A 21,686-nucleotide genomic window follows, 5' to 3' on the forward strand; every position below is an offset into this window, starting at 1 on the left:
ATAAATATTAATAATATAAAATACATTTGCATTACAAGTTGTGAAGCCGATGCTCACAGTGGCGTTTGTAATGTGCAGGCGTGGGACAAATATTGTAGGTTTCACCGAGGGGGATAAGTGATATTGCAGGGAGAGGGTAAGGGTGATAGAGAGGAGGGGGGAAGAGCAATGCACGGTTAGGACAGAAGGGCTTGGGGAATCGCAGAGATACAGTAGATGACACCTCCTGGGCACTTGCATATGGATAAAGATTATTTTATATTGCAAATAAACAACAAAAAGGCCAAAAAAATAAATGCTATACAATGGGACGCTGCTGGTAGTTTAATAAGTGTAAATGCAGCAACAGACTCCCTTTAAAGTGAGGAGAAAAATGTATGTAAAACAGATTTACACCTAAAATTCCAAGTAAATCTAGGTCTTTAAGTTCATGTATGGCCTCCATTACAGTTTCCATAGTGGATACATCTATTCAGTCACTTCTATAGTGCTGCATAACTGGGCAGGATTTGGGGAAAGCCAGATGTAATCTTTCTGCAATAGTGACCATTTTCTGATGTCACTTTTGAAAACAGAGGGAAAAAACTGCTAAGTAATGAATGAACAGCCTTTTGATAAGCAATAACTAAGTGATGGATTAATCTGACAGAAGACCGCAACTCCAGAAGACAATCGGTGAGTGTACAGGCGACCATCATTACTTTCACACTCTAAGTTATCAATGGATGCTTCATGGAACGGGCTGAAGATGCGCTAGCGCTAATGAGACTCACTGAGGCAGTTGTAGCTCGAGGGCCTAAACCCAGTGTCCTCCGTGACTGTCTGCCTCCGATAGACTAAAGACTCGCCGTCTTCCTTTCCTGCCAGATCTTACTAGAGGGAAACACAGTGACAGGTCATAAGAGGATTTAACGGTGGAACATAGGAGAGCACACAAAGGAGTGAACACAAGGGTTAAGAGACATTGAAACAGTAGCATTTACATAGACAATGAAGCAAGTACATGCCAGATATCAAGACAAAGGTGAAGAGCCGAGATGTTAGTTATATTAATAAGACTTGAGGTCCTTACCTTTTTACCACAAGGAATTATACCTACCTCTGGTTATATCAAGTCTACTTACTGATTACCTCAATTCATGTATTACGATGAACACAGCAGATAAAATGGTGGACCCTCTATCAAATCTACTACCAACAGAGGAGTTGGCCAACTTATTTCCACTGGGCCCAATGAGTAAATTATTATAAAACTCCCACTAATATGCTAATTCACATGTGACTTGCATTGCTCACTCTTATTGAATGTAATAGGCTTTCTTTTTGTGGTGTGGGGCCATTAATGAGCAAAATGATGCCCATTAAACTGATAGACACCGTCATGGAACCCTACAGACCCAATTATAAAATCAATAGGGACTGCAGTTTGCCGCCTCAGGATGGGTCATCATTATTGATTACTGGATAACCCCTTTAAGTAATAAATCAGCACAGAACGTAATGACCCAAAAGTGACATGATGGCAGAAGGTGGGTATTCACTTTAGGTGCCAAAAAAGAGTAGGTGTAATGAAGAGCGATGCAGAAAATAAAGCAACATCATTCCCATGCCTATATTTAAGCAAAGAACAGAAAATATAGAAAGTATGAGTGTATGGTAATACATAATTCTTCTAAACCTGGAATGGGTCCAAAACACAGAAGGGCTTCCACTCCTGGTTTTGGCCTGACTTGTACTCCTGCTCTACAGGTCAGGAGTATAAGCTAATAGTACAATTAGTGACATAACATCCTATGACTCGAAAAAGTTCAGTGGGATAAAGTGTTATTATTCTTGGAGCACAGCACTCGCTGTGAATACATGGAAGGAAATCTCTGTTGATTTCAGCAGAAAACTATTTTTCTTTAGTACTAGAAATTAAAGGGGTAGTCTCATCATGGACAATGGGGGCATATCGCTAGGATATGCCCCCATTGTCTTATAGGTGCAGGTCCCACCTCTGGGCTATATCGAGAAAGGAGCCCCGCAAGTGAAGGAGGGCGCACTGCGCATGCGCAGCCGTCCTCCTTTTATTTTCTATGGGGCCTTTGAAAACAGCAAAGCACTGGCTCGGCTATTTCCGTTGGCCCCATAGAAATGAATGGGAGCGGGGGCCACCTATAAGACACTGGGGACATATCCTAGCGATAGGCCCCCCATTGTCCATGATGAGAGAAGCACTTAAGTTTGCAGTAGGAGAAGGTTCAGGTAACCATAACACCAGTGTTTGGAGGCTGGCAGCTGTTCAGATTGGAACCAGCAACCTCAATTTTCTGCCAAACAATACAAAGCTTAATTCTGAGGAAAATAAGTCCTTCGATGGGTTTGTGTTCCGGTTTCCTCTGGATATCAACAAAGAATATTACCCAAGAAAAATGTATTAACAACAGGGCCTGAATGTCCCAGCTGATCCAGAGAAGCAACAGTGAATGGTGCACAGAGGAGAACTAGTATCTGCCTTTATAATGCACTGAAAACCACAGCAAAAATGCCTGTGTTTTTCCATCTGTTTTAACCACGGTGTCTGAATACACCTATGGGGTATGACCGGGCGAAACATAAATTAGGTGGAAAAAATCTGCAACAAAATTCATTCACACCACGCTTTAAATAAAGCTTTTAAAGGTTTGAAACTTGCTTTATTCTTAATTCTGTAAGATCTCTTGCAGATTATTTTCTGGTTTCATCCACTTGTTCGAATTATGCAATGGATTTTTACGCCATCTTTGCAGAGGAAATTTTCTGCTGCGTGGAAACACAGGCTTACATATCTAATAACATCTAATCTGGATTTAGCCCTTAAGATCCCCCCAAAGTGTACATGAACGCCATTGGGAATTGCTACTGAAAATGTCTGCAAATCTGCACCAAATGGTGTTCATTGTTGTGCACATTTACTTGCAGAATTCACCTGCGGAAAACAGTTGAGCAGTGAAAAAAAAAAAACCTCCCTGACTTTTTTTTTTTTTTTTTTTTTTAATTATTCCACACTGAGAGAAGAGAAAAATACACCTGATTGTTTTTTTTTTTATGTTGCCATAGTTTTATTTTATTTTTTATTTTTTTATTACTTTGCAATATTATAAAATTCATAAACCCGTCAGTTCTATTGAGTGACATTAATTTCACTTCACCAACCCCCCACCCAACCCCACTTTGCAGGAAGAGAAAAAAAAAAAAAAAAAATCCTTCATAGAGAGCCTAGGGGGGAAAAAGGTTCTGATTAATTAACCCTGTTCCAATCTTTCCAGAGTTTTTCCCACTTCAAGTAAGATCCTCTTTGTTTGTACAGAATCTTTTCATAAGTTTTCACTTTCTTGACCAGGCCCAACCAGTTGTTGTACTCTGGAGCAGAAGGGGAAAACCATAATCTAGTGATCAGGAGCCTAGCCAAAAACATAACCTTTATCAGCAGTTGGCGTTTTATAGGCTGGCAATTAAGCTCCGATAAGTCTCCCAGGACCCATATCCTGGGTGACAAAGGGATAGAGATGTTGAGTTTGTGAGCCAGATTGTTTTGGACCAGACTCCAGTATCTGCTCACCGTGGGGCAGTCCCAGAACAGGTGTAAATGATCTGCCCCGGGATCGCCACAGCGTGGGCAATCGGAAGAGGCCCTAAGGCCTCTTTTGTATAACCATATGGGTGTCACATAAATTTTGTGCAAAATATTAAATTGTACAACAATGTGATTAAAATTGTGTGAAACCAACTTTAAACTATCCCCCATGTTCTCCCAACTTGGAGAACCCACCTCTGAGGGTAAAGAAGACCAGGCTCTCTGTCCTGGAGAGAGAACATCCGAAAAAAAATTATTCATTAAGTGTTTATAGCAGTGTGATATTTTAATTCTCGTGACAGTTTTCTTGCAAATTAAATCGTGTAGAAATAAAGGGGTATCAATAAAAAATTGGCTATCCGACGTACAAGATAGTGCTGACCTTAGTTGAAAATATGGAAACCAAACCACCTCACCTAAGTTTGCCCTTTGTTTTAGTTCCATGAGGGGCAATATTTGTCCCTCACTAACCACTTGGTGTAGATACTGAACATTTTTATTCCTCCAATACTGGCAGCAATTTAAGTCATTTAATTTAAGGAGCTTAGAGTTGTGCCACAATGGGGTACAAATAAGTGACGCCTTAACTCCACACCATCTCCTTATGGCCAACCAAGTCCTCATAGCCATTTTGCAGAACAGTGTGTACCCACTCAGTGTGTTTACTAGATAATCAGACTCCAATACAGTGAAGAAGTCCGAGAATCCTGAGTCTTTCACCACTCTACTGCAGAAAGGGCTATTTTCCCAGTCATTAAAAAGACATAATTGGGAGGCCATAAAGTAACCCCTAAAATAGGGGAGGTTGAGACCTCCCCGCTCATAGGGCATAGAAAAGTAGAGTGCCTTTAGTCTCACACGCTTCCTCCCCCATATTAAATCATTGAGCATCCGGTCTATCAATCTAAAGTAATTATCTGCAATCCATACAGGCGAGTTGCGCAGAATATAAAGAACCTGGGGCAGTACTACCATTTTTATTAATGAGATTCTGTCCGCTCTGGAGAGCAGGATTTTTTGCCATACCTTAATTTTAGCCCTCACCTTCATCAACAGCGGAATCAGATTTAATTGTAGATATTCATGCGGTTTGGCAGAAACTGTTATCCCCAGGTGTTTTATTGACTCAGAGATCGTCAACTGATTATCCCATTCGCCACGCAACTCGTCTATAGGAAGGAGGACGGTCTTATCCCAGTTGATCTCCAAACCGGATGGATCAGAGAAGAGACCAACCAGCTCCATTATACGAGGGAGAGTAGTGTCTGTATGATGCATAAAAACCAGGATGTCATCTGCATAGAGTGAAACACGGTCATACTCCCCATTTATACCGAAGCCGGCCACCTTTGAGTCCTGCCTTATACTAGTTGCTAAAGGTTCGATATAAATATTAAATAGCAGGGGGGAGAGGGGACAGCCTTGACGGGTACCTCTTCCCAGGATGAAACTCTCTGTCACTGTCCCATTAATCCTGATCCTAGCAACTGGGGAATTGTATAACAGCTGAATCATTGCCATAAATTTTGGTCCAAAACGCATTTTCTTCATAACCTCCCAGAGGAAAGTCCACTCCACCCTGTCGAAGGCTTTGGTAGCGTCCAACGACAGGATGGAGCGGGCACCACCTCCCGGGGACTGAATATTCGTAAATAATCTATGCAAGTTATGCTGAGTACCCCTTTTTGGCATAAAGCCATTTTGATCTGGGTGGATAATGGTGGATATGACCCGCGACAGCCTTCTAGCCAGAGCTTTGGATAGTATCTTAGCATCCGTGTTTAATAAGGAGAGAAACCTCCCTGACTTCAGTGCCAGTCTATGTACAACCCTGCCGGACCTCCTGCTCCATGTGAGCGCTTCAGACAGTGATTGGGAAGAGATGTCATTGCAGGAGGCTGGACTGTACATAGGCTGGCAAGGGCACCAGAGAAGGGTCATTGGTGGTGAGTAGGCTTGAGGGAATCGAGCTTCGGATCATAGATCCTTATTCAATTCGTTCTAACACTTTGGTTTTAATACTGTCTGGAGACCTGTCTCCGTACAGCATGTATTGCCGCGCAAGACTTCGTGAAAGAATTCAGTATTCATTTCTGCATTTTTTTAAACATTTAAAATTAGCAATCCAAAGTCAGTTCTGGTACCAAGGTACTAGCTGGTATCAAACCCGACTTCAGACTCCTAAATGTTTTTGAAGATGCAGAAATGAATGCCGAATTCATTCACTGAAGTCTCACACGACTTCAGGTGAAATGAAGTTTGGCTTCCATTTGTGCATAGCTTCCCCCATGAAGTCAAAAGGGAATTTCTGCATCAAATCTTGCAATGGATTTGCAATATAAATTGACATGCTGCAGATCTGAAAATCCACCAAGATAAACAAACCTAAAGGGGTTATCAGCATTGAAAGGACATGGCCACTGAAGGTATCCAGACAGGCTTCTCTATGGGAGAGTCAGGGGAGAGTTTTTCACATTTCATTAAATGAAATACACAATAGAATGTAGACCGAGCTGGAAAGTCAAGTATAAAGCTTCTAATCTACTGCATGATCTTATGGTGGTTCACATCTGTGGACGGTAAATCTGGGAGTCTGTTCTGGCAAAGGAGAAGACTACTGGAGTCACCATATCTAGCATAACCAGACACTGCCAGATCCATATTTATTATAAGGGGGTCCAACAAGGATCCGGTGGGTTTCTGCATATATACACAGCAGTATTTGTCCTGATAAAACCCACCACATCCTATTATAGTGAATAGGGATCCAGTGGTGTGCGGTGGTGTCCGGCTCTGGTCTGCTCCTCTAACGGAACAGACTACTGGATTTACCTAGCCTTAGGGTACTTTCACACTAGCGTTTTTCTTTTCCGGCATAGTGTTCCGTCCTAGGGGCTCAATACCAGAAAAGAACTGATCAGTTTTATCCTAATACATTCTGAATGGAGAGCAATCCGTTCAGGATGCATCAGGATGTCTTCAGTCCAGTCTTTTTGACTGATCAGGACAGAGATAAAACTGTAGCATGCTGCGGTTTTATCTCCGGCGCAAAAAATGGAACACTTGTCTGAATGCCGGATCCAGCATTTTTTCCCATAGGAATGTATTAGTGCCGGATCCGGCATTCAAAAAATGTGAAAAAAATAAATGCCGGATCAGTTTTTCCGGATGACACCAGAAAGATGGAACCGGCATTTCAATGCATTTATAAGACGGATCAGGATGCTGATCAGTCTTACAAATGCCATCAGTTGGCATACGATTTGACAGATCCGGCAACGGAACTGCCTGCCGGAATCCTCTGCCGTAAGTGTGAAAGTACCCTTAGGAACACCATTTTTGATCTATAAGAACTTGTACAAAAATGAATGATTGGGAATAAGCAGAAGAATAAGTGTCAGAACCGCTCGCCAGCCTTCTCTACATTAGAGTCATTTTACTGCTGCTTTTAATGTACTATTAAAAGTCTGTTAAAAGTGCATTCCCTTCACTGGGCAATTTTCATTTCAATAAGTAAATGCTCTGATTGATCTTTGTGCCAGTGCTAATTGCATGCTTGAATTAATGGGGTTTGTAAAACAAAAAAAGGGAAATGAACGGATGAAATCTAGTCCTGAGTGCCAGGTCTCTCCTAATGGAGGGGATTTGTACCAGATGAAAACCTTATTGCTAGAACACAAATTCTCATACAGTAAAAGTTGGCAGGAGGAAAATTAAATCACATATAAACCAGGATGCATTGTAACTTCTAGGAGGACTTCCCATTTTTCTTGGCTTTGTGCATAGGGATCTCCAAACTGTTGGCGGGGAGAAGGATTGGGCTGTTGGATTTCAACGTGCCCAATCCTTTTGTTTTCTGGGAAATAAGCCACCAGAGGTAATTGGAAGCCGCCGACTTCACTCTCCCAATTGACAACACATGCATGTTCAGTGTGATGTATGAGATAGCCACCAGCTGACAGGTTTTATATGTATATGACCAGCCCAAGAAACTGGACTGTCCGATGCAAACTGACAATCAACATGTGGCTTCTGAGTGGCCCGATGACACTAACCACAAACATCAGATAACTGGAGTACATTGCATTTCTGCTGAAAATATACAACTTCTTAATTCAAAGCAATCAAATGTTAAATACAGGGCAAGAGGATAACACCCATCTGCTACAATATGACATCCAAATTCTTAATATTACGTAGGTCCACCAAGCTTGGATCCTTTTGAGTCATGGACTTCACAAGACCCGTTCGATGTATGCGACATCTTCCAGAACGGACCGACCTCTTGCCTTTGCAAAGAGATAATCAATGTTATTCACTCCACCTGTCAGAGGTTTTAATATCATGGTTTATTGGTGGAAATCTAGCTCTGCTACATCTGCATGTGTTTGCCACCTGGGCAAATATTCATTTCAGCTCCACGGGTGACATTTCACTTATTTCCATAGGATGATGAAAAGGATACTATAGGAGACTGGTTACCTACAGGATATACTGCGGAACTATAAAATCACAATTAAAAAATGGACCATATATCTAACATTTCATGCATGACACCAACTTAATTCTACAACGTTCGATTTTTGTTCAAGATTTTCCTAGTCCTAATGAATCTATAATCATGGTATGCATAGACACAGCAACAATGCAAGAATGCACTGGTGACCACTGCTAATCTGCATGATCCAATGCATGGTGCTGTTGTCACTAAATCTCCTCCAGGTCCCCTACAGATGACGTGAGGCTATTGTCATCTCTTCTTTTGCTATAGACCTCACATTGTGATTAGCGTTTTGAACATTAGCATAAATAGGCCTAAATGATAAGTACATCTAAGGACTAATGCTGCGGTTATTATTTTAGACCTTGATATCACCTAGCCAAGTTTGTAAAATAAATCATAAGATTCAATAGGAAGAGCAAAGAAAGACAATGCAACAGCACTCTGCAAACACAAATATTAAAAGTAAATACAATCGTACCATACTCACTGTAGAAAATGGAATAATGTGGAAGCTACTCTGAACAAATTGAAAAATCCAGCTTCCCATAAAAGGTGATATTTATTTGCTTGCGGTAAAAAATCCAGACATTCAATACATGAACAGTCTACGCGTTTCAGACCCTCACATAATGGTCCTTCATCGTGACATACACAAATAAAATGAACTTCCATCTTTTATGGGCATGGGTAGAGCAAGAAATAATTAGATTATGACCATCACCTGCTCCTTAAAAAGAGGGAAAAGCTCAACATACCTCAAAAGACTAACAAGTCCGGGGTTCCAAAAATCCAACAGACTAAAAACATGTCATTTGTATTGAAGAACCATTTGGCACACGACTTCCCAATTTAAACATCCAGAAAGCTTCTCTGCTTAATAACTTCTGTTTATGGTCACCCCCTCTAATAGGGGAAGAAACTCTTTCAACCTCTTGCACTACAAACGCTGCCGTGTTGCCTTTGCGAATAGTGGCAAAATGAAAACATGGCGCTGAGACACTGCGTGTATTGTAGTGGGGGATATCAGATAGATGTTTCCTAATTCTGACCTTAATCTGATTTGTCGTACGACCCACATACTGCAAATGACATTCCCTGCATGTAATGACATATATCGCAAAGTCTGTATTGCAGATTATATACTGTTTGTTCAGAGTGCTTTGCCCGGTGGAGTCCGGGCCGTTTACGTGCTTCCCAGGATAAATACAGATGAGTGCTGCAGTTTGTTTTCTTGAATTGAATGTTGAAGCTACGTTATAAATGTGAGATATCATTTGTGCCTGTCCGCCAAGGGCAAGGCGATCTCTATAGGACAGGAACCTACACTAAATGCTATCCGGTGCCATACCGGCCTCCATTAAGCTCAGGGAATGTAGGTTTAATGGAGGCCAGTATGATACCATGATCCTGTCCTATAGAGATCGCCTTGCCATTGGCGGACAGGCACAAATAATTTTGTATAAAATTTATTTGCTAAGAATCTCACATTTATAAAGTAGCATTAATACATTTTCTATAGTGAGTATGGCACTATTGTATTTACTTTGTTATTTATGCTTGCAGAGTGCTGTTGCATTGTGTTTGTTTTTGAGCCTTTCCGCCATGGTGATGTGCCCCTGCGCGCTGCGATGTGCTGACTAACCCCCATTTCTTTCTTTGCAATCCAATATGAAGAAAGCATAACAAAAATAAAAAGGATTAAAAACATCTTTCAGAATTCTGGATCGGTGAATCTCGATTTTGAGACGGTAAAACCAAAAACAATGAAAAATGATAACACTGAATTGAATGATTTTACCTGATGGACTCTGAATTGCAGATGGAGTTGATGTTAAACTGGACGTGACAGACTCACAAGGCCCTGTGCTGCTGCTGGAGCTGCCGCTTGATGGGGGTGATGGAGAAGATGCTGGTGATGCGCTGTGCTGGTTTATGCATTGGGCTACGGCAAAACCTGTGGAATGTTAGACATGCGTTACTACAGTAGCATAAAGTCTACGCAGCCCAGATAGGAAATAATGTGCGTGCACATGTACTGTGCTGCCGGTGTATAATATGGTTACCACAAAGCAAATATATTTTCATTAAAGGTTTTAATAGAATACAGATAAGCATTAAATAGAAACAAAGTGGTTGTGCTCATCAGGGGTTTGTAATAACTAATTTTACAACACATAACAATAATATTAAAATATTAAAAAGACACTATAAAGTTTGAGTACATAAGAGCTCTGAAAAGAGGAGAATGTACCAGATCTGGAAAAAAGGCAAAATGTGCTGCAGATGAAGCAGGGGCGGACAGGCCGTAGACCCTACAGGAAAAGTTACCAGTGGGCTGATGCCCAGGGCAACCCACGGCTTCCTCATGGCCACCAACTGGGTACATACACATATTATGCTCTCAGCATTAATCAATGTAGGAGCATCAGGCACCTATGCACTTGGCCAGTGGCTGCAGATTCCCGTCTGAATTCAACTGTATTGCCGTTCTCAGGGCAATGATACAGTTTCAAACTGTGGCATGGGTAGCAGTATTTTGTGCTGCACTGTGGTATTTGGTTCTGCACTGTGGTATTTGGTTCTGCCGGGGCAGTATTTGGTTCTGCACTGTGGTATTTAGTTCTGTTGGGGCAGTATTTGGTTCTGCATTGTGGTATTTGGTTCTGTTGGGGCAGTATTTTGTTCTGCACTGTGGTATTTGGTTCTGCCAGGGCAGTATTTTGTTCTGCACTGTGGTATTTGGTTCTGTGGGGGCAGTATTTTGTTCTGCGATGTGGTATTTGGTTCTGCGGGGGCAGTATTTGGTTCTGCACTCTGGTATTTGGTTCTGCCGGGGCAGTATTTTGTTTTGCACTGTGGTATTTGGTTCTGCTGGGGCAGTATTTGGTTCTGCACTCTGGTATTTGGTTCTGCCGGGGCAGTATTTTGTTCTGCACTGTGGTATTTGGTTCTGCGGGGGCAGTATTTGGTTCTGCACTCTGGTATTTGGTTCTGCCGGGGCAGTATTTTGTTTTGCACTGTGGTATTTGGTTCTGCTGGGGCAGTATTTGGTTCTGCACTCTGGTATTTGGTTCTGCCGGGGCAGTATTTTGTTCTGCACTGTGGTATTTGGTTCTGTGGGGGCAGTATTTTGTTCTGCGATGTGGTATTTGGTTCTGCGGGGGCAGTATTTTGTTTTGCACTGTGGTATTTGGTTCTGCGGGGGCAGTATTTGGTTCTGCACTCTGGTATTTGGTTCTGCCGGGGCAGTATTTTGTTCTGCACTGTGGTATTTGGTTCTGCTGGGGTGGCATTTTGCTCTGCACTACAGCATTGCAGGCCCCGCCTAACTCTGTCGGCCCTGCCCTCCAACATAGGGCCACTTTTAGGTTTTTTCCCAGTACCACTTTTTCCCCATAAAACTATATATCAATCTGCTCAGCTCCTTCTGCTCTGCCTGCAGATGGCGCTGCATTTCATAGTGACAGGTTCTTTTTAAGTCATCAACATTCATACAAAATAATTAAAGAAATAGATATGAAGACATGGGGAGAGAGACGGTTCTAAAAAGAAAAAAAAAAGGGATGAATGTTGAAATAACATCGGGACCCATGATGAATGTGTAGAGTTCATACAGACTCAAAAGGGTATAATATACGGTGATGGGCATTGACGGGGTTGTGTCATCACAGACACCCCACTAATAAAAAGAGTCACTCTCGAGGCTCTGGGCAAATAGTCCCATTGGCCGCTCACTTCAAACTGAGTTTCTACTACAGGGGGATTCTGCATATTAGCAGCTCTACGCTCTGCGCACAGATGGGATTCCAAGTGAGGGAACCACTTGACATCCACAGGACCTAAGGGCAACTCTTTTAAGGGCTTGTAGAATTTGGCATATATACCCAGGTATTATACCATAGAAGCACTGAAGAACGACTGTAAATACACTGATAAAGCTGTCCAAATATTACAAAGTTGCATAATTTTTCACTATGAAATGAACATGTGTTATTTACACAAGACAAATCCCCCTTTGATATTCCAGCCTAATATTACTACCTAACATAAGAAAAGCATTGTGATGTTAGGGTTACATAAGAGTGCACGGTGGGAAATGTGCACCCTCGCTTCTTCTCTACTGGCACTTTCTAATAAAACTACCTCGTAAAAATACAATTAAGAGACTAGAAGCATCTCCTGTTCATCTGCAAGGATAAGTGATTTCTAGAAGCGATCTCCTTCAGTAAGACCTGTGGGAAGGGATTCCCTCTAAGTATGAACAGGAACAGGGGTTCATTAAAGTTCATAAAAGATCGGAGGAAACATTTAGCTGCATCTAAAGAGACTTGTCTAATGGAGGGAGGTTAAAATTATCCTTCCAATGCAATGTACTAGAACAGGGATGCCCAACCTAGGGCTCTACAGCTGTTGCAAAACTACAACTTCCAACATGCCCCGATAACTGTATATTGTCCAGGCATGATGGAAGTTGTAGTTTTGCAACAGCTAGAGGGCCGCAGGTTGGGCATTCCTGTGCTAGAAGAAGGATCTGCACCCAAATATAGATCTGAATGTGTGTACAAATTTCTAGATGGTTGCCAGACATACCATTCACTCAACCCCCTTGGATAAGCAACCATTTCGGGGTACATATAATGTATACAATACATTTTACTAACTTATTTTTGGGGGGGGATAAAAAAAACAATTTCTACATAGTTTTGAGATTTATTTTTACAGCATTTACTGTGTGGCATAAATAACATGATAACTTTATTATGTTGGTCAGTACCATTAGGTTGATCCCAAACTTATATAGAGTTTTTATCCTTACTACTACATGCACAATACAAACATTTTTAACAAAATAATTTTATTTATTTGTTTTGATTTCTGTGACTGATAAATAATGTATTACATTTGTAATCTGGGTTGTTATGGATAGGGCATATCATTTTATATTTTCAATAAGAAAGCATATGGGGCCAAAGTTCTCTTTTTTTTTTTTAAGTAAAACTACCTAGGTGCCACTGTCAGTACTGACAGCAGCATCTGAGGAGTTAAACAGCTAATTACTGCTCATCTTTTCTGGGGAAAAAGGAGACACCCCTCATAAGTGACAATCAGAAAGCATTGATATAGTAGGATTATTTAAAATTGGGTTATAGAAAATCCACATAGTAAAAAAAAAAGAGCTCATCGTTACATTTAATATTGGGTGAATATTTTTTTTAATTTAAAAAAAAAATTGTTTTATGGGTTTTATTTTGCATAATGAACGTCAGGAATACCTTGAGGATTCTTGCTAATTTACTTTTAAATCCTTCCAACTAGGTGATGACTGTAATTTGTACGAATGAAAAAGGAGACCCAGACAGAACGTCTGGGTAAAAAAATTGATGCACCAAATTTTGCTTTTTTTTGGTTTGGGGCTTTAATACATTCTTATGTGTAAAAAGTGTATGATGTCAAATGGGCCCTTGTCTATTTTATGTTTGCATTGTATATAGGTTATGTGTTACATGTTGTATGTCAGGACATCTTAGGTAAGACTAGTGCATTGTTAAAAGCAAAGCAGAATTGGTTTAGGAAAGCAGAATTGGTTTAGGAAAGCAGAATTGGTTTAGGAAAGCAGAATTGGTTTAGGAAAGCAGGCTACATTTCACCAAACTCCAGGGCGTGTGGACAAGTGATGTTAAGGGTAGGAGAAAAGGTGATTCACAATACCTCTTCTTTACTGATATATGATGCTTTAGGTGGGAACCAGTCTTCTGATTACCTATTGTATCTAAACCAAACCCTGAGTTTTCTTGAGTATAGCAAAAGTCCTTCTTTAAGTTTAATAATCTCATACGTAGTGAGTGAAACACTTGAACAGACCTATAGTTGGGATAGGCATAAGGCCATCCTTCATATAAGATAGGGCCAGGGGCTATTCATAGTATTCAGTATATTGGGCAGACTAGATGGGCCAAATGGTTCTTATCTGCTGACACATTCTACCGTATTTTTTGCCCCATAAGACGCACTTTCCCCCCGCCCAAAAGTGGGGGGAAAGTGCCCCTGCGTCTTATTGGGCGAATGCTGGCAATTTACATCGCAGACTGCGTATTAGGCTACTTTCACACTAGCGTTCAGGGCTCACACACTAGCGTTTAAAGGCTCTCACAAGTGGCCCGAACGCATCCGTACTGCCCTAATGCATTCTGAGTGGATACTGATCCGCTCAGAATGCATCAGTCTGGCAGCGTTTGACAATGTAAGTCAATGGGGACGGATCCGTTTGAAGTTGACACAATATGGCTCAATTTCAAACGGATCCGTCCCCCATTGACTTTCAATGTAAAGTCTGGACGGATCCATCTGAAGCTACTTTCACACTTAGAATTTTTTCTGAAATATAATGCAGATGGATCCGTTCTGAACGGATCCCATCGTCTGCATTATAGGAGCGGATCCGTCTGTGCAGACACCAGACGGATCCGCTCCGAACGCAAGTGTGAAAGTAGCCTTAGTGAGGAGGGTCTGAAGTAGGCGGGGAGAGCGGCGGGGCCGTGCAGGCACTGTACTCTGGCCCCACTGCTCAGTATGTACTGTCTACGTAGTGTTAATCATCATATCTAAACTGCGCTCCCCCTGCGTACCGTACTTACCGGTACACATGATGGTCAGTGATATTTGTATTGTATCAAGGATATGTGTGCCAGGGTCCTACTTGATGTCATTATATAGAGTCATCTGGCCTGATGCAATTAAAACACGATTTGGGAAAGATAACTCTATAGATGATCAGGAGGTTGAAAGGCTTGAAGGTTTTAATATCAGCTAATTGGGTGTTGATGGTTTTGGGATCTTGCACTGTGTATTTTATGTGATGTGAGGTTAATATTTGCTCTATGTGTATCTTTTTTATAAGTGTGAGATGTGTACAAGTCAGAAATTTATATGGGTAATACATAAAAAGATTGGTAGTATGTAGTCAGTATTCGTAGACATAAGTCTACTACCTCTACTAATATTTCATTAACCCCATATCAGGGAAGCTCAGAAAAGATTCTTTTAGCAAACACTAGTGGGTGTTTAGAATGTAAAGGGTTCTGACGATGTTTTATAAATGGCAACCTCTTCCTATAGGTCATGCCAGGAAGTGTTTATAACTTGGATCAAGGGCGATGCCAATCCAGGTGAATGGTTCTGCCCTGCCTTTTAGAAGGGTAAATGTAGCTTGCGATCCAAGATTTGGAATTATGTTTAAGAGGAGGACAATGATATCGTCAGATTATTTAAAACATCATTAAATCTTGGATATACCTGGGTTGCAATATTTGGTATAAAAGCTACATGGCTATAGAGGGGACGCCATGTCTCTGGACAAAGGAATTCCCCAGTTTGGATTTCCCCGCGCTGGAGTATCTTAATTTCGCCCAGATGCATACTATGAGGAGATATAGATGTCACTCGTTGCTAAAACACATGTCACATTCCTATTGGCTCATTTGTATTTTTAGGTTGTATGGGTGACACGCAGGTGTTTGCTAATAAAGTGAGGGTCTCCTGCCGTTTGAAGTGGGAATTGGCGGAGGATGACGCAAATACCACCATGAGTCATGTCTTCTCATTCTTTTACCTCTAGACCAGTGGTGGGCAAACTTTTTAGTCAACTGAGCCAAATTTTAACAAAACCGCGATTGAAATTTATTTTAAGAGTCACATTTTTTCCCTACCCGGGAACTTTCACTAGCCTAGTCACTTCCTGTTGTGACGCAGCACGTTCCGATGTTTGGAAGGAGGAGGTTCCTAATAGTGGGAGGAAATATGGGTGATATGAGATGTACACACCCTCTCCAGCTTTGCTAGGTGAAATGGGGCCCTGGGGCGAAAAACAATGACGGCCCCCCAATGCACATTTCTCCAGTCCAAACAGAACGAGGGCGGCACATACACAGACATCTCTCTCATGAATCTGAGATGTCTGTGCATGTGCTGGTACTGTTGGAGAAATGTGCCATGGGGCCGCCGTGGTTCTGTTTGGACTGGAGAAATGTGCATGGGGGAGTTCGAATGACTCAGTCATGAGAGAGATGTCTGTGCATGTGCTGGCACTGCTGGAGAAATGTGCCATGGGGCCGCCCTGGTTCTGTCACATCTCTCTAATGACTCTGAGTCATTCGCCCCCCCCATGCACATTTCTCCAGCAGTGCCAGCACATGCACAGCACATGCACAGACATCACTCTCATGACTCTCCCCCCCCCCCGCCAATCCAATGCACATTTCTCCAGTCCAGTCCAAAAAACAGAACCAGGGAAGGCTAGTTACAGTACACTGGCTGGCACTACTGGGACGGGTGAGATGGTGGGAAGGGGATCCAGTAACTAAGTTGTTATAACTAACCAACCTACCTACCAGTAACTGTTGGAACTTGGCTGCCTCCTGTCCCAGTCCTTAAGTCTTCTGTGTGTGGGCGGCGGGCTGCGGCCTTCCCTGGCAGAGTCTGTGGGCTGTGGATGGCTGCCGCTGGTTGTTCTTCTCTGTTCTGTGGGCGGAGCTGTGGCAACGTCAGACAGACGCGGCACGCTCACTCACAGCCACTGCTCGTCGAGTCTCTTAAAGAGGCAGGCAGAGCGGGGCTCAGAGCGGCCGCCGGCGGGGGGGCCCCTCCTTTCCATATTAGTCCGGACCGCGCGCCGCCCAGGACTCCATGGGCAGCTAGGCTTAGCGGAGCGACAGTAGCGAAGTTACAAATCTTAGCAGCGCCGCCACACCGGTCACCTGTAAGAGCCGCATTCAAGGGGCTAAAGAGTCGCTTGTGGCTCGCGAGCTGCAGTTTGCCAAGCACTGCTCTAGACTAAATTTTAAGATTTGCATAATTGCAGACAACATGGTTAGGCCACTTGTTTAAGGATCATACAAAAATTCTACCATGACAGCATGAATCAAAGAGCTATTATGCTCTCTGATTGATTTGGGAGGAGATAACATGAAGAGTTAATGTGATTCTCCTCCCTGGGATGATCTAAACCAATACAGGGACAGGAGGAACATCTGTGATCTTCCTCCTCTCCCTGACCAGGCCACCTCTTGCAGCCAGCATGTAGAGGACAGTGGGATGAGGACCGTCCCTTCTCAAACAGTGTAGGTTCCACATCTATCAGATATTTATGGCATATCCTGTAGATATGCCATGAATGTCTGAGGTGAGAATATCTCTTTAAGCTAGGGCTACATGATGACATTTGTCGCGCGACAGAATCGGTACAACCACACTACAATGTGTCGCGCAGCATTTTTTGTAATGATAGTCAACTGTGTTGCACTGCAACGAGATAGTTGCATCAAAATCGAGCTTGGATGGATTTTTGCGCGCCTGTCGTGTTGCAGTGACAGCATGTCGCATGTCATAGCGCGACACCATTGACTATCATTAGGCCTGGGCTGCACTGTGACTTTTTGTAGCGCAACTGATTGATTTTAACTATTGAATGACAGCTGCAGTCCAAGATTGCATTCAATTGAATTAATTTATTTGGACCCAGCTGCAGTTCAATAGTAAGAATCAATCAGTGGCGCTACAAAAAATAAATAAAATAATCGCAGTGTAGCCCAGACCTTACAAAAAATGTTTTGTGAAATTGCTGCGACACAATGTCGTCGTGTAGCCTAGCCTTAAGGAAGACACACTTCGCTATTGTAAGGCAAAACCAGCAGTGGATCCCAAACAGAAAAAGCATAAAAGGCTTCATTTTATTGATCGAACCCCAGTTTTGACTCCGGATAAATGAAGACTGCACAATATAATAAGGCCTTAAAAGGGATTAAAGATGTGGCCTTTTGTATTCAATGCATAGGAAATTATTAGTCAGAAAACATGGTTTCTGCAGAATTTTGTACAGTCTTTTTTTTTTTTTTTTTTTAAGCCAAATAATGATTAAACATTCATGGCCGTGAGCAGAGCATGCCTGGAGAAAATATGACATTAACAGACACTCGCTGGGAGGATTATCATCAGAGATATACATAAATTGCAGTGGCGAATGTGCAATGAGAGGAGTAATAGTCTGCAGGAAGAGAAGTTGTGCCGGTAGCAAGCGTGACAAGGATTCTCGTACATATTGGAACAGAGTAAAATGTTCTTTTCTCCAGGGGCAAAACACGAATAACATTTTTTACATATATACGCTGTGTACAGATCACAAAAAAAAATTTGTAGGCTAGAAATAAGTGCACAATGCACATAGGCAGGGCTGGCCTGGCCAACCAGAAGATCCTCCAGTGACCCCAGGCTCTTCTACAATGAAGGGGGCCCATTACAAGAGTATTCTACAGACCGTAATTGGCTGCAACTAATTCCAATTAGCATTTGCCATTCTCTACTTTGTGCCAACCCTCCTCATTCAGCACTTTGGTGGGAAATCTACTATGGCCTTCAAATATGTTCATAATAGGGCAGTAAAGGCCAATGTATCTTACTGAGCAAAGGAATATTAAAAATATACTGTATATGGACTTTAGGATAAACTAATCAAATCAAACCGCATCAAATCTTCATAACTGATGGAACTAAGATTACATAAAATATGCCAACCAACATTACATGTATTGTCCTACAACCAGACGCGCTCCAAAATGCATTCCGTTCCGCTCTCATACCGGAGAGCAAACCGCAGCATTCCGTCCTGGGATGCGGAGCAAGACCGATCCGGCATGAACCACAATGCAAGTCAATGGGGACGGATCCGTTTAACTCAGAAACAATAGTCTCGGCAACGTTAAAGATAATACAACTAGATCCGTTCATAACGGATGCAGACTGCTGTATTATCAGTAACAGAAGTGTTTTTGCTGAGCCCGGCCGGATTCAGCAAAAACGGCAGTATGAAAGTAGCCTAAAGATCATGTCTTATCTCATTATTATAACAGGCAGGGTTACAATGAAAGATAACACAGGATCCACCATTCACAGTAGGTGATGGACACAGCTTATCTCCTCTCCCTTCCTGTGCAATGACATCTGCATCAAGCATACCTAGAAAAGTCTCCCACAAAAGGCACATCTTCATATGGTCTTAACAGCAGCTGAGGTAAGATGGCTGCCTCCATAACCATGTACAGGAAACCTAATTAACAAATCTAAAATCAGAAAATATAAAACAGATTACAAAAAAGCAATCTGTATCATTATCTGGTTTTACGTAGGGCAAAAAAATTATAGGCGATACATTCCTTTTAAGAGCTATATTACGTTGCTCGACGTTCAGGCAGTACGAGCGCGAATGGATTTAAAAAAAACACATCTACTGGCACTTGTATGCGTCAGCCTGATTACACAGGCCGATGCAAACTGAATGTTGGAGGCCGCGCATTACACAGGGAGATGTGCTGCTGATAATTGGGCATCTTTTACCCATTTGATCAATCATCGGCTGATCGATTATACAGGCCAGAAATCATGTGGTTTAATAGGGACCTAAGTTATATCTGTCACGGACGTACAGAGACATACAGACGTCCCCGCAACAGTGAGTGGCAGGAGATCTTTGAGACTGGCAACACGTGGTTTGGTCTGACTGGTTTATCTTGTGGATCTTGTTTCTGGTACTGTCCACACCCTTCACCTCCAGGTGTTGCTATTGTGGTAATTTAGCTTTCCCTATTTATAGTTGTTTCTCCCACAATGCTGTGCGGTTTATAGCTTTAGTTGGACCTGTGGATAGCTGGTGTTTGAATCTCGGCTGAGTTCCTGGTGCTACCATAGCTTCTTGGAAGTTAAGTGCTACCTTTCCCTGAGTATTTTGGCTTTTCTGTGTGTTGTATTAGGCCTTAGGGAGACTCCCGTTCATCCTTCCTTTTGGAGGAACAGGATGTCTCTTTCCTGTCATTAGTACCATGGTCCTCTAGGGTTAGATAGGACTTTAGGTATTCCTGTGTATGAACTCACCTACCTTTGGGGTCTGTTCATACTGATAGTCAGTCAGGGCTTTCATTAGGGTTTTCACTAGGAGGTGTCAATCTATCGTCCCTAGTTTTCAGGCCTTATTTTCTTTTCCCTTTCCCTCCTATGTTTGGTGTGGGGTTTCCCTCTCACACTAGGGTGTGACAATATCCCAATGAAAGAGCTGAAAAGCTGGAAACCCGACAATACCCAGAAGAGGTTAAACATGCATGGAGAGTTAGGATTGAAAGCAACAAGAAGTCTCCAGACACGTCAAAATCTTTTATCAGAATATACCTTCACTCTACAATCCTCAAATTTCTGTAGGAAATACAATTTAGGGTCCATTCACACGTCCGCAAAATGGGTCCGCATTCGTTCTGCAATTTTGTGGAACGGGGGAGGACCCATTCATTTTTAATGGGGCCGCAAAAGATGCGGACAGCATTCAGTGTGCTGTCCGCATCCGCACTTCCGCTCTGCCGGCCACAAAAAAATAGAACATGTCCTATTTTTATCCACAGCCAAGGACAAGAAAAGGAATTTCTATTATAGTGCCAACCTTGTGCGGTCCTCAAAATGTGGACTGCAAAACTGTTGCAGACGTGTAAATGGACCCTAAAGAGGACCTTTCCTGGGTTTGTGTTAGAAACTGCCATCCTGACCAGACAGGGCAGCCCCTACAGATGCAAGCCCTCTTTTTTTTCTAAAATACCCCTCCGTTCCGGCACTGTGTACCCGCTGTTTTTTGCACCCAGTATATTAATTTAGAGTATCGGTACAGGGAGGAGACGGCTGGGTTTTTCAATGGGCGTCACCTTCTCCCTGGATGCAGCGCGGTCCAATCACAGGAGAAGGAGACACCCATTGAAAAAAACTAATGTCTCCTCCTCCCTCCTACCGATGGTCTAAATGAACATATCAGGCGCCAAAAAACTGTGGTAAGCATACAAGTTTCTAACACATAAACCCATGAAAGGTCCTTTTTAAGTCCAGAATATCTCATTCTTGAGTAAGAAGTCAGCAGAAATTCATAGATGACAAATACGTATTAAAACGTCTGTCTTACATGGGCTGCCAAGATCAGCACTGCAGGTATTAACTGTAGTACGTCAATTCTCTTTCAATGAGCTGTAAATCATGACACTGTAAAGTCATGAAAATGCTATTCTGTGAAATTACCTGTGGGTCAACGTGACATAGTCTTATGTTATTTATAATTCTGACCAACAGAGCTCCTGACTCATGATAACGCCTTGTTCTCCTCACCGATTCCTACTCCTGAGTTTGGTTACTTTTACACTTGCTTTGTGCTATCCGGTTCTGAGATCCGTCATAGGGTCTAAAAACTGCAGCACAACGCTTCAGTTTTGTCCCCATATATTGTCAATGGGGAGAAAACTGAACAAACCAGAACGGAGTGCACCAGAAGGCATTCCGTTCCAGTTTGTTGGGTTCCCAAGCCGGACACAAACCCGCTGCAAGCTGCGTTTCTGTATGCGGCATGGGAAACTGAACAAGCCGAATTCAGCACCAAAAACCATGCAAGTCAATGGTGCCAGATCTGTTTTTGTCAGGCACGACAAACAAATTGATCCGGTGCCCATTAACTAACAGTGGTTTTAGTGCCGAATCCAGTATCTTCATTTTCGATAAAATACAACCAGATCT

General features: G+C 42.3%; 1 protein-coding gene across 1 annotated transcript in view; it reads right to left on the bottom strand.

The window, feature by feature from the left end:
* The window catches only part of CLEC16A (C-type lectin domain containing 16A), a 280,950-nt gene that overhangs the window by 17,521 nt on the left and 241,743 nt on the right, over positions 1 to 21,686 (bottom strand). Inside the window, exons 23-24 of the mRNA XM_044302863.1 lie at positions 9,901 to 10,056; positions 774 to 869 (exon numbers count right to left, since the gene is read on the bottom strand). Coding sequence (XP_044158798.1) covers positions 774 to 869; positions 9,901 to 10,056 — 252 coding nt within the window. The remainder of the gene's footprint in view (positions 1 to 773; positions 870 to 9,900; positions 10,057 to 21,686) is intronic.

The sequence above is a fragment of the Bufo gargarizans genome, chromosome 8 (assembly GCF_014858855.1).
Source record: "Bufo gargarizans isolate SCDJY-AF-19 chromosome 8, ASM1485885v1, whole genome shotgun sequence".
In the NCBI taxonomy this organism is placed as follows: Eukaryota; Metazoa; Chordata; class Amphibia; order Anura; family Bufonidae; genus Bufo; species Bufo gargarizans.